The 14490-nt window shown below is 43.4% G+C and overlaps 1 protein-coding gene across 1 annotated transcript in view; it reads left to right on the top strand.

The window, feature by feature from the left end:
* Positions 1-3: 3 nt before the first annotated feature.
* LOC138789300 (ankyrin and armadillo repeat-containing protein-like) overlaps positions 4-14490 on the top strand; it is a 38772-nt gene continuing 24285 nt past the window's right edge. The window contains exons 1-2 of the mRNA XM_069967905.1: positions 4-109; positions 4580-4717. Of these exons, the coding sequence (XP_069824006.1) occupies positions 4-109; positions 4580-4717 (244 nt within the window). The remainder of the gene's footprint in view (positions 110-4579; positions 4718-14490) is intronic.

The following is a 14490-nucleotide window of genomic DNA, read 5'->3' as shown; positions in this document are numbered from 1 at the left end:
GTGATGTCTGCAAATGGAACCCACCATCTTGTGCGCCTTCTGAGATCTCCCCGGGAAGATGTTGTTCTTAGTGCAATACAAGCACTGCAACACATATGTCTGGGAGTTGGTATGTAGACTTCATCCAGAGATTGCTTTGGGCATGAGGGGAGCTATTTAATGGCAAGCTAGAACCGCTGGCCATGGCTGTGTCCTAATGCAACAAAGGTGCAGTTTAAGGGTAGCTTCACACGTACCGTACCATGAAATCTACTGCGATACTTTGTAGTTCCATTCCCTATGGTTCTACAAACTCGCAGCGCATTTTCATTCCACCGCGAGAATGTGGCCCCTGCCAACTTAACCCACCAGCTGCCGGGCCAATATATTACCTGTCCACGCTCCTGCCTACTGCTACGGCTCCCTGGCATCCCGCTCAGCCAATCAGTGAACTGTTGCGCCGCAGCCTCTGACTAGCTGAGTGGGACGTCATGGAGCGGAGAAGTAGGCAGGGGCGTGGACAGGTAATATATTAGCCCAGCAGCTGGTGGGTTAAGTGGGCAGAGGCTACATTCTTGCAGCGGAATGAAAATCTGTTGTAAGAATGTAGCGCTATAGGGAATGACACTACTTCAGCAGATTTCGCTGCAGAAATTGCAGTGTAAAATCCGCTAACATACTATACATCTGAAGGCACCCTAAAGCAGTGCTTCTCAATTCTAGTCTATATGGCCCACAAACACGCCATGTTTTGAGAATATCCCATACAGAGAACACCTGTGATAATACCCGATGCACTGAGTATAATTATATCACAAACATGACCTGTTAGTGGGCCATGAGGGCTGGAATCGAGAAGCACTGGTCTAAAGCATGGTGCTAAGCCTTCTGGATAACAAAGCAAAAACATGCAGTATGTGTTAACTGTATTCTTATCTTTCTGCCTTCTGTTTGGGATAAACAATTGCTGTGCAATGTCTACTAAGCCAGTCAGAAGCTGCAATGGTTTTCCATCTCAGACACTTATTGGCTGAGTGACCATTACACATGCTGACCCCCAAAGAGACCACTATTTAACAGAACCATTCCCAGAAGGACAATCGCAGTGGCAGGAGTTAAGTACATGTCTTCAGTGGTGTAGCTCTTATGTAGGCAGACCATGCAACTGCTATGGGGCCCAGGCTCTCAGGCACTACTGGAAGATCTCACTTCTAATAATAGCCCATAGCTAATCTCTACAGGGTTCATGAGTCCCATACAGTTTTTTGCTACGCCCCTACATGTCTTTGTTATGTTTTCTACAAGGCTGAGCACTCTGAATACCCCAGGAGGGTGATTATGAGAAATACTACTTGTATTTTATTTTTTGTATTTGTATTTTATCATTTGTTTGATATATGTCATTTTACAGACTGTGTAAAAGAAGAACTGTCTTTGTTGTCTATAGCAACCAATGACAGTGCATTTCTTATAGTTCCCCTAACAAAATGAAAGCTGAGGTGTCAGACAGGTTTTCTATTAGACAGCTCCATAAATCTCTCTGTTGGCTCTAGATAGGTCTCAGCTAAAAGGTTGTTCTGGAAAGTAAACAGCATCTGTCAGACTCACACTAAAAGTTACTGACATGTGTGCAAACAGGAAAACTTGTAGGCAAACCACAGATGGAAGTCAACAGTGTATCCAACATAACACAGCACCACTTCACACGGTATGACAGAAAAACCTTCTCTACATCACTTTTTAGTATGTCAGCATGTTTAAGGGATTCAAACTAGCAGGATATCAGTTTTAGGCTATGTTCCTTCTACAGGAGTGTGTCATCCTATATGGGCGAAAGGCAGTCGTCTGTTGATAATGATAGTCATTATTTGTAGTCCTCAATATTAACAGATGGTCGCCTTTTCCAGCTATGATCTCGTAAATAGCGGGTACATAGCCTTATGCTCCTCTGTGCTAGCCACATTTACATCTAATAAGTAAGATTCAGAGCATACTGTGGCATACTTGTGCCGGATCTATTCAATTCAATGGATCAAGTTACTATGTTTGGCCAGTTTCCCAGCATACACTGTTATTTTGCAGGACTCAAAAGCACACAGTTTACACTTGGAAATGAACCAAACACAGTTACTATTAGACGTTGTTCAATCCTTCTAAAGCAATAAACCCAGCACGGGTATACCCCAAAACACATGCTACTTATCAGATGTTAACGTCGCCTTGTGTTATCTGTCCTGCCTTTTCACAGAGATATATCTTTTAGGTCAGATTATGAGTCACAAGTATGCATGTCTTTGAAAATATTCTAACGCGTAATTGAGACATGGCATAAGATGTTATTGATAGAGGTCCATGAGCAGAGACCCCTACCACTTATTAAAATTAAAGGAGTAGTCTGGGGTCCAAAACAACAGGCATTTACCTCCCTGGCTCCAGAGCATAGCAGTTTCTTTAAAAATCAATCTCCATACAGTATGTGTATCTCATGCCCCTACAAAAAGTTTTCCTTCAGATGGCTATCGTGTGATATCAGAATAAACTATACATACAAATCAATTCTTATGCTATTCTATTCTTTTTTTTTTTCTTTACAAAAATCCTATTCTATTGTTAATAGGAAGAAATAAATTGCACACAATATGATTTGTTTCCTCTCATTTTGCTCCCTAACTTTTGGTTCAAATGAGTGTTAAAAATATGTTTGCATTCAAGAAAAGTACATATCTACATATCTTGTGGCTCTGCTAGACAATTCAGTTCTGGTGGTCTACTATTATACTGCCATGGTCCTGGGGGCTAAATTGTTATGCAGCAGGTGGGCTTGGTGTTTTAGCTGGGACGCTTTTCACTAATCCCTGGACACATGGGCACTGGCTCTTGTAAGGGTAACACAAGGTGTGGGTCAGGGCTGGCTGCAGGTTTTAGCGGGCCCTCAGGCGACGGAGCCTCAGCGGGCCCTTCCTCCCTCGACTATGCACCCATCATCCACACACTATGCACAATCACTTCAGACACTACTAACATACGCAAACACACATTATTGACACAGACACTGACTGACACACTCAGACACTGACACACAGCAATTAGAGCTCAGTCTTTTTCCTCTTCATCTCTGTCGGGTTTCTCTCCACACTATAAGGTTGAGGACCTTTAGGTCATGTGATCAGGTCCTTCACACTTTTCTCTCTCTGTGCAGGTCCTGCTCCATCTCCTGTGTCTTCTGATGTTCAGTGCTCACCCTGCACTACAGTGAGTGGGTTGAACATCTGAACAGGCCCCTCTCCCTCTCTGGGCCCCTAGAGGCGCTGTGGGCCTCGGCACTTGCTGGGTAAGCCCTGTGCTGGCGCTGGCCCTGGTGTGGGTGCAGGTGCGGCACAAAAGAGTCCAACACTTAAACAAGGAATGGCTTTACTTAAAGTCTTAAGTGCAATACAGTTAATGGCAGTCCACAACTAGGATAGTTGCAGGTGTAGGTGACAGTAGTGCTTGAGGTAGGGACTTGGAAGGATAATAAGTGACTTAAGTGAGACATACTTGAATTTAGAAGTGTAGCTAGTCTTGGAAGAAGGAACTGAGGCAGTCTTGGGGGCCTTGTCTAGTGTAGCAATGTACTCTGTCAGGATTGTGTTGAGAATAGTAGTTAGTGTTGAAGAAGAGAATACTTGTACTATATATAAAAGACCGCTTTCTGCTCAACCAGATGAGAGAATGCCAGTTTGGGTAGTACGAGCCCCAGGCCTATACAACTGGGCAAAGTTGATTTCTCGAGTCCTCTCAAGGTAGCCGTGCGTGATCAGTAAGATACTTCAGCTTAAAGCGAATGTACCATCAGGTACATTCACTTTAAGTCCCAACATGTAAAATAAATTGTGGCACTCACGAGGAATAGTTGCAAACAAATAGAAAAACTTTATTCCATGTCTGGTAACTGGGATGCGGATCAACGGGCGACAATCATTTCGCGTGCGCACCTGAGTCATGCTTCCTCTCGGCTTTAAGTATTGCACATGAATAGAACGGCGTCAGGTGGGAAAGCTGCTGCCCTGGTCCTTTTTTTGAACCGCGGCCTGGTTCCCTCTATGACGTGGCTCCATTAAGTTACCTTTACCAGGATGACAGATTTGTTACCTAAGAAGCTGGCATGCAATCAACTCTCAGTCCTAAAACATTTACTCCCCCCCCCCCTTACACTCCCTACGCCCTCCTAGCTCCTTTATCCAACCATGTTACTGTTGGTTATACAGGTCCAGATAATGTAACGTATAGCTAATACTTTTTTTGTTTGTTCTTGGTGCACATTATGTTGCATTTCCTGCTTGATTTTCTACTATACAGAATTGTACTAATAATATCACCATTACTGTAGCTGACACGTATGAGTAAGAACAGCTTTGGTTGTTTTTATGTTATGTTATGTTATGTTATGTTATGTTGGCCATGCTCAATCAGTTGCATGTTTTGTTCATTATAAAACCTATGAAAAATCAATAAAACTTTATAAAAAAAATATGTGGCCCAAAGAACATGAAGAAATGCACAATTATATCATGATAAATCTGGTCCACTGTTGGTACTTTCTTATCTTCTCTTTTTTCAGGCTTTATTCCACATGGAAAAATCCAGAGCGCTGTAGCCAGTTCCCGGGGACTAAAGTTCCTGATAGCATTGATGCGACACTCTCAGTCGGAACGCATTAAGGTGGAGGCAGCACTTGCAATTGCAGCTTCAGTTCTGGGTAGGCCTGCAAATTCCATATATCAAATGGAGACTTTTTTTCTTTAATATTGGCCAGTGCTGTGATGTAACTTGTGATGCCAGTTCTGTGGTATTGTACACAGAAGGTGCTTTGCAGAGGAGGAAGAGGAGAGGAGTTGCCAGTGGGGCCTTGCCCAATGTAGAATATGTGCTCTGCCAGAACAGGAGTGCAGATAAGAAGAGATAAGTCATACTCATAATCTATCCTGCCCCCTAGTTGCGTAGAACTCATAATAGGTGGTAAGCACGAGCCCCAGTTGTCAGTTATCTGGGTGTAGCAGGTTCCCAAGACTTCCCATTTGTCCTGTGCTACGTAGACCTTTACTATGGTAGCTTTTTCCTACTGGGGTCAGTTCCTCTTGTATCAGGAGACTGCCCTGCACGTTTTAGAAGGGTTCTGGGCGTGGGCTAGGGTTATCCTAGGTGGCTTCTCTCCCTTAACTCCCTTAAAAGGCCATAGCACTTGCATTTTTACACCTACAGACCCACATGAGCCCTTATTTTTTGCGTCACTAATTGTACTTTGCAATGAAAGGCTGAATTTTTGCATTTCTTTTATTTGTGGGGAATGTGTTTTTACGCCATTTGCCCTGGGGTAAATCTGACTTGTTATGCATGTTCCTCAAGTCGTTGTGATTAAAACGATATGTAACATGTATAACTTATATTGTATCTGATGGCCTGTAAAAATTCAAACCATTGTTAACAAATATACGTTCCTTAAAATCGCTCTATTCCCAGGCTTATAGCGCTTTTATCCTTTGGTCTATGGGGCTGTTTGAGGTGTCATTTTTTGCGCCATGATGTTTACTTTCTATCGGTACCTTGATTGCGAATATACGACTTTTTGATGGTTTTTTATTACATTTGTTCTGGATTTGATGTGACCAAAAATGCACAATTTTGCACTTTGGGATTTTTTTGCGCTGACGCCGTTTACCGTGCGAGATCAGTAATGTGATTAATTAATAGTTCGGGCGATTACGCACGCGGCGATAGCAAACATGTTTATTTATTTATTTGTTTACTTTTATTTATAACCTGGGAAAAGGGGGGTGATTCAGACTTTTATTGGAGGAGGGGGCTTTTTACTAATGACAACACTTTTTTTTTTTTTTTTTTTTTACACATACACTAGAAGCCCCCCTGGGGGACTTCTAGTATATATACTTTGATCTCTCATTGAGATCTTTGCTGTATAGATATACAGCAAAGTTCAATGAGATCGGCACTCGTTAGCTTTCGGCTGCTGCAGCCGAATACAAACGAGTGCCGAGTCGGGGACGGCGCCATCTTGGACGAGTCCCCGTCCGGCATCAGACAGGGAGATCGCTCATCCCGGAGGAGCGATCTCCGCCACTAGACACCAGGGAAATGCTGTATCCGGTAATCGGATGCATCTGATTACTGTATTAGCGGGCACTACGATCGGACCGTGCCCGCTAATACCGGCGGTCCCGGGCTACAAGCGGCACCCGGGACCGCCGCGGTTCAGAGCGGGGTCGCCGCGCGGCCGGCTCTGAACGCCCGCACCCGCGCGAGGATGTACAGTTACGTCCTCGTGCGGGAAAGGGTTAAGGTGAACTTAGCACTGCATAGTGAAAGTAGTTGCTTGTATGAAAGAAAGTCTTTTGTTACATCCTTGGTTCCTGACAGGGGTCCTGGCCAAAGCCAGGCCCTGGCTTAACTTCAGCAGGAACTGGATCTCTTTGTGCCCTCTCACTCTGAAAACTAACTAAGAACTGACTCACTTCCTTCACTAGGTTAACTCCTCCTACAGTGGTAAATGTAAATCCTTCTGTGAGTGGTGGGGCCTAGTGTGGGTAAGAGAGAAGTAGGATAGGATAGATTAAGAAGAAAGAGCACCTGTGACTGGTCAGCATAGCAAACAACAGTTAACCCTTAACTCTTCAGATGTGCATAAAAGACATAAAAACCTAGTGGGGAAAATAAGGTACTACTTCTCCCACTTTGTTAACCTGAGAGTACAACCTTCTAAGGTGCATAGGGCTACACCAGTGGTGGGACACCACACCTTGACCTGGGGCATAGTACCATATAGTGATCAGTATGTCAACATTGGCACCCAGCAAAGCTGCTCTTTAGTTATCTTGTCCAGCAGTGTCCACTAGACAAAATGCAATGTTTACCACCCAGCTCCAGTCACACAGAAAGTTAACTTAATGAGAGTTGAAGAGGTAGACCTGTCAGGGTATGTTCACACTGAGGAAAAGGCAAGTATTCAGCAAGGAATTGAAGAGGAAAGTTTTCTGCTTGCAATTCCTTGCGTATTCATCTCTGGCAGAATAGAAGCAGAATTTGAGCGGAAGTCGAGCGGAATTCAAGCGGACTACAGGCTCATGCACACTGAGCAAAAGACGAGGAATTGGGGTATATGCACACTGAGCAGGGGTATGTGCACACTGAGGAAAAGGCGAGGAATTCAGCTTGAAATTCAGCTCGAAATTCAGCTTGAAATTCCTCCCGTAAAAAATGTACAGAGCAAAGTCCCATTGTGTTCGGCTATGTGCACACTGAGGAAAAGGCGAGGACTTCAGCTTGAAATTCAGCTTGAAATTCAGCTTGAAATTCCTCCCGTAAAATATGTACAGAGCAAAGTCCCATTGTGTTCAATGGGTTTTCTGCTCTGTTGTTCACACTGCAGAATTTCCAAGCAGAATTTTCTGCTGTAGATCTGCTAGAGGAATCCTATAGAAGTCAATGGGGGGCTTAAATTCTGCTTGAATTCTGCCTGAAAACTTTCAGCTACAATTCCTTGAGAATTGCTCAGTGTGCACATACCCTAAGGCTATGTGCAATTTCAAGCTGAATTTCAAGCTGAATTCCTCCCCTTTTCCTCAGTGTGCACATAGCCCAACAGGGATTCCGTAGTGTGAACTCACCCTTGGGGTATGTGCACACTGAGGAAAAGGTGAGGAATTCAGCTTGAAATTCAGCTTGAGATTCAGCTTGAAATTCCTCCTGTAAAATATGTACAGAGCAAAGTCCCATTGTGTTCAATGGGTTTTCTGCTCTGTTGTTCACATTGCAGAATTTCCAAGCAGAATTTTCTGCTGTAGATCTGCTAGAGGAATCCTATAGAAGTCAATGGGGGATTTAAATTCTGCTTGAATTCTGCCTGAAAACTTTCAGCTACAATTCCTCGAGAATTGCTCAGTGTGCACATAGCCTTTGGCCAGAAAGCAGATCTGCAGCAGAAAATTCTGCTTGAAAATTCTGCAGTGTGAACAACAAAACGGAAATTCCATTAAACGCAATGGGACATTGCTCTGTTCATATTTTACGGGAGAGTGGCTTCCTCTTCAATTCCTCGCCTATTCCTCAGTGTGCACATACCCTGAGGGCGGGTTCACAATACGGAATTCTCGCGGACAATGTCCGCGGAATTCCGTCAGCTGTCCGCCCGCACGGGCACGCGCTTTTCCGCCGGCTCCATAGACACCATTCTATGGGGCGGCGTATTCTGCGATCCGCTGAAAGAAGTGACATGACACTTCTTTCAGCGTATAGTGGAATACGCCGGCCCATAGAATGATGTATATGAGGCCGGCGGAAAGGCGCCCAGATGTGCGGGCAGACAGCTGACGGGATTCCGCGGACATTATCCGCGAGAATTCCGTAGTGTGAACCCGCCCTAAGATCTAAAACAGTGCAGTGACTAGTTTCTTGGTATGTTACATCACTCCACTACTGTTTCATGGGTCCCTTTAAGCAGAATGCATAGTAAATTAAGACACAGTTTTGCAACTTGGTTCCATTGAATTAATCTGAATTAAGGTGCGTTTACACGTAACGATTATCGTGCGAATTTGCATGATAACGAATGAATTCGAACGATAATCGTACATGTAAACGCAGCAAATGATCAAACGACGAACGAGAAATCGTTCATTTTGATCTTTGAACATGTTGTCAAATCGTCGTTTGTCGTTCCAAAAAAATTCGCAGATCGTTCCGTGTAAACAGTCGTTCGCCGATTTACCCAATGTGTGAGATAGGCTTAAGCGATCACAAAACGATTTTCCGTACGATATAATGTACTGTCTAAACGCTGATCGTTATGAAAAAAAAATCGTTACTCCGACATCGTTAATCTTATTTTTTGGGAAGATAGCAGCAATGTTTTTCTAAACCCAGGTAAAACCTTTAGGCTATGTTCCCACACAGTATTTTTGCTCAGTATTTTGGTCAGTATTTTGCAATAAAAAAACAGGAGTGCATTGAAAACACAGAAAGACTATTGTGGTGTCCCACAGCGGGTGTTGCTAATTTGTCCGTGCCTCGCAGGAACCTGTACTCTAGGTGGAAGTGGTGGTTAAGTAGTACCTAAGTTTTGCCACTAGATATCGCTAGTATGTATGTCTTGTACCTATGTATTGCACAGCTGTAGTACTCAAGGGGTTATTCTTGTTTGTGATTTGTGCACCAATGAGAGCTGTTTTCTCTTCTTCACCTATCTCTATTCTCCTTCTTTTGCACGCTCTTCTCCACCACTCACAGCAGATATTACATACCCTGTGGGAAGTTTTCCCATGGGGAGAGGGGGTGTAGTCTCACACTAAGTAAGTCTTAGTCTGATCCCTGTACAAAGAGGACACAAGCCAGAACGGTCCCTACAGCAGTCACATTGGGCCCTGGCTTATGCCAGATCACCTGTTAGAGGATAGTCCAGTGTAGTCTGAAGCAAGATAGTGGACAGACACACATGAGAAGCACGGACACTCTTTTCTTGAAAGCAGCAGTTCTACACACTATGCAGTGCTAAATGCTCACAGAGAGGACAAAGTCAGAGATCTTCCCAGCCCATGCCAAGAACAAGTCTAAAGGTGCAGGACAGTATCATGAAGCAAAAGGGAACTGATCCGGATAGAGCAAAGTTGCTAGAAGCCTACATACTCTATCTCACAGTGCGGGTGTAACTAGGAAACCTTGGCCACTCTGCTCAACCCAGGAAACAAGGTCTGAGGGTTGTGTCACCCTCATAGGATGGGTCACCTGACACTGGGGGGGCAATAGGTGGTGCAAAGACAAGAAGTCAAAACACAGGCACAAGTATTCTCTCTACTCTCAAGTATTCTACTTCTAAAGTTCTGGCAGAGCACATTACTACTTGGGTTGGGACTCTTGTGACATTCGGCTCTCTACTTCTCTGTACTCGCTCTACTTCTCAGCACGCAACCAAGCCAGCACGGCTGTTCTACCTCTCAAGTTCTCAGCACAAGTCTTGTCAGTCAAGTCAAAAGTATATTGTCAAGTCGCAAGTCTACTGTATACTACTGTACCAAGTATTCCTAAAGTAAAGAAGAGTTTATTTATGGTAACAGGACCGATAGTCTGGATGGGTCCTAACTCCACTCCGGACCACCGTGATAAGCACCCAAGTTACCCTCTCATTGCCTGGCAGGTCACCAACCACAGGGGAAAGGGTATAGTTCGCCACTCTAAAATAAAAGCAGGTGTGCCTCCATACCTGTGTGCCCACCTGTCACTGGCGTCACAACACTACATTCTTGACCAACCACCACAGTAGTGGCGTCACCCAGTAACACTTAGCAAGTGACCAGTCAAGCCTCACAGCAGTGCACCACACTATGTTCACACCTCATTTATTGGCAAATAGTTGCCATTATTTAAAAACAACCGCCATTGTTCTAAAATAATGACCCTTACTTGCTATTAAATGACTGCCATTCACTTAATGTCAGACATTTGCACAAAAATGTGCAAATTTTCACCAAAATGGTAAAAGACCTTGTTACAGTGGTTGTCTGGTGCTACAGAAATATATCTACTTTTTTCCAGAGACAGCACCACTATTGTCTCCAATTTGGATGCGGTTTTGCAATTCTCTTCTGTTGAAGTGAATGGAGTTTACTTGCACTTGCAAACCACACCTGAACTGGGGACAAGTTTTTGCAGCGCTGGATAAACCCTTTAAATAACCGCTAAAAATTACCACTACCTTTCCTTTCATCCACATCTTCTTCCTTCTCCTGGTTGAGCTTGATGAGTGGAAGCCTGTGTATAAATAGGGTGGCATCTGTCTTTTTTTTTTTTTAAAGGGGAAATAGAGAATAGTATTAGTTATCATAATACAGCCCCAATAATGGTGCCATATAGTTTTCTTATACTGCACCAACAAAATAGTATCATACTGTAATCAATAGCATCATACCATGATCATAGTCAGTTCCTGAACAAGACCCTGGCAGGCAGGGTAAGCAGAGTGTGAAGGTCCCAGAAGGTAGATGCACAAGGCAAATGCTCTTTTTGTCTGTGCAATTTTCCTCTTTGACTCTATCCTGCAGTTATATGTGCTCCAGTGTCATCAATCCACAGGTTATATTATTTTACTAGTTATGTATCTCTTCACAAAAGAGCAACCAGTGTAATATTTTCCTGTTCCTAAGCACGCTGCAGCAGAGCATGACAAGTTGGTAAATGGTTTCCAGGGCTCAGAGAAATTCATTTGTAGTTACTAAAATAGATTCCCTGGTTATTAAGCAAGTGAGCACACGCCTCTGATATTGTTATGTTATTGTGTGAACGTGGGGACCTATAAATAGAGTGCAGAATGGCTCAATGGTTACTAGAACAATAAGGAGTAGAGATGAGCGAGTAGTGAAATATTCAAATTTTTAAATATCGAGTCGTGTAGACCCCGACACTCGACAATTCGAAAGTCTATGGGGAAAAAAAACTCGACACTTACAAATAAAAAATTCGACCACTTGGAGGTCACCAAGTCCACAATGACACCTCAGAAATTATGCCAACACTTCTGGAATGCAACTGGGACAGCAGGGGAAGCATGCCTGGGTGCATCTAACACGCCAAAGTTGCAGTATTACGTCACTATCACAGCCTATCAACTATACACTCCAAACACAATATAACCTCTATGTAAAGTGGAAAAAATACATGGAAACATTCTTTCCTTTACAGTAGCATGGTGAGAAAGCCACATTTTAAGTCAAAGAAATATTTTCATGCACCCCTTTAAATCACGTTGCCTATGACAACCACAGATAGCATAGGCAAGGGGGAAATCACACAGCACCCACCGCTAACTGTCATTGTGTGTGTGATGCGGACTCTTTAAATTTTCAAAGTCATCTGCCACATCTACAGTATATACCCTTATTACACATAAGGGAGTGTGGGTCTCATAGCACACAATTAGTATACAGCTGTATACCCTCTCTGATGTAAAATATGTATACCCTACAGCAGGCAACAGGCGTTCGACTTTATTATGTGGTGCACAGCACGCAGAACAGTAGTACCACACTTAGATTTTTTGCCTTGGCACACAAGGAGTATACAGCCGTATACCCTCACTAATATAATACAAGAATGCCCTACAGCAGGCAACAGGCGTTTGACTTTATAATGTGGCGCACAGTACGCAGAACAGTAGCACTAAATTAATATACAGGACTACATCTCCCAGCAAGGTGTTTGTGGTAATATACAGGACAACATCTCCCAACATGGTGTGTGGTAATATACAGGATTACATCTCCCAGCATGGTGTGTGTGGTAATATACAGGACTACATCTCCCAGCGTGGTGTGGGGTGGTATACAGGACTACATATCCCAGCATAGTGTGTGGTAATATACAGGACTAGGGATGAGCGAACTTTTGAAAAGTTCGGTTCGGTTCGATCCGGCGAACTTTCGTGAAATTTCGGATCGGTCCGAAAGGAAACGGAAACGAACCTTGCTCTAACGGCTGAATAATTGCAGCTACAATAGTGGGAGTGTGATAGGGTATAGTTTCGTTTAGTTGCAGTTGATATTACAATGAAATAAAGTGGGGAAAAAATTTTCCAAAAATAATGAGAAAAAAAATAATAATAATAATAATAATAGGAATAAAATTAATAAAATATAGTGAATCAAAGTGCCAAAATAGTGAAAAAAAAGTATTGGAAAAAAAAGTTTACAAGGAGGATGCGGCAGCACTTGATTGCACCCAGGCCAGTATTGTTGAGAAGAGACAAGTTGAGAACCAGGAGGAGGCAGCAGTAGATTGCTCGCCTCTCAGTCCAGTATTGTTGAGAAGAGACAAGTTGAGCAGCAGGAGGAGGCAGCAGTTGATTGATTCCAGTCCAGTATTATTGAGGAGAGGCTACTTGAGGAGGAGGCAGCAGTTGATCGATTCCAGGCCAGTATTATGGAGGAGAGGCTACTTGAGGAAGATGAGGCAGCAGTTGATTGATTCCAGGCCAGTATTATGGAGGAGAGGCTAATTAAGGAGGAGGAGGCAGCAGTTGATTGATTCCAGGCCAGTATTATTGAGGAGAGGCTATATGAGGAGGAGGCAGCAGTTGATCGATTCCAGGCCAGTATTATTAAAACCAGACTACTTCAGGAGTAGAAGGCAGCAGTTGATCGATTCCAGGCCAGGATTATCAAGGAGAGGCTACTTGATAAGGAGCAGGAAGCAGTTGATCGATTCCAGGCCAGTATTATCGAGGAGAGGCTATATGAGGAGGAGGCAGCAGTTGATTGATTCCAGGCCAGTATTATCGAGGAGAGGCTACTTGAGGAGGATGAGGCAGCAGTTGATCGATTACTGGCCAGTATTATTGAGGAGAGGCTACTTGAGGAGGATGAGGCAGCAGTTGATTGATTACATGCCAGTCTAATTAAAAAGAGACTACTAGAAGAGCAGGAGGAGGCAGCAGTTGATTGATTTGGGTTTGACGGCAACCAGCAGAGCACAAACGGACAGCTTTTGTGGGGCACTGACTTCGCCTCAAATAGAACAGCTGATCACAAACAAATAAACAAACCACCTTTTTTTTATTTTTTTTATTTTTATTTTTTTTAAACTTTTTTGGTTGCGGGTGGCTAGAGAGGTTTGACGGCAACCAGCAGAGCACAAACGGACAGCTTTTGTGGGGTGCTGACTTCTCCTCAAATAGAACAGCTGATCACAAACAAACAAACAAACCAATTTTTTTTTATTTTTTTTGAAGGTTTTTTTTAAACTTTTTATGTTGCGGGTGGCTAGAGGGGTTTGACGGCAACCAGCAGAGCACAAACGGACAGCGTTTGTGGGGCGCTGACTTCGCCTCAAATAGAACAGCTGATCACAAACAAACAAACAAACAAACTTTTTTTTATTTTATTTTTAAGGTTTTGTTTTTTTTAAACTTTTTTGGTTGCGAGTGGCTAGAGGGGTTTGACGGCAACCAGCAGAGCACAAACGGACAGCTTTTGTGGGGCGCTGACTTCGCCTCAAATAGAACAGCTGATCACAAACAAACAAACAAACTTTTTTTTATTTTTTTTGAAGGTTTTTTTTTTTTAACTTTTTTGGTTGCGGGTGGCTAGAGGGGTTTGACGGTAACCAGCAGAGCACAAACAGACAGCTTTTGTGAGGCGCTGACTTAGCGTCACCTAGAACAGCTGATAACAAACAAACCAATTTTTTATTATTTTTTTTTTACTTTTTTGGTTGCGGACAGCTAGCCAGGGTTAACGGCAACCAGCAGAGCACAAACAGACAGCTTTTGCGAGGCGCTGACTTAGTGTCACCTACAACAGCTGATCACAAACAAACAGACGTCTAGCGTCTCCTCTCTGTCACGGAACAGCAGTTGGTTCAATGCTACGTGTCCTGACTCCTGAGTGACTCTTCTCACTTTTCTCTCCCTATTTCTTTTTTTTATCTCCCTATCTCTCCCTAGATATCACGATTTTTCAGTTAGATGGCTCT

The sequence above is a fragment of the Dendropsophus ebraccatus genome, chromosome 4, assembly GCF_027789765.1.
Source record: "Dendropsophus ebraccatus isolate aDenEbr1 chromosome 4, aDenEbr1.pat, whole genome shotgun sequence".
In the NCBI taxonomy this organism is placed as follows: Eukaryota; Metazoa; Chordata; class Amphibia; order Anura; family Hylidae; genus Dendropsophus; species Dendropsophus ebraccatus.
Note: the sequence above shows the minus strand (reverse complement) of the source record. Positions and strands in the feature narration are given on the sequence as shown.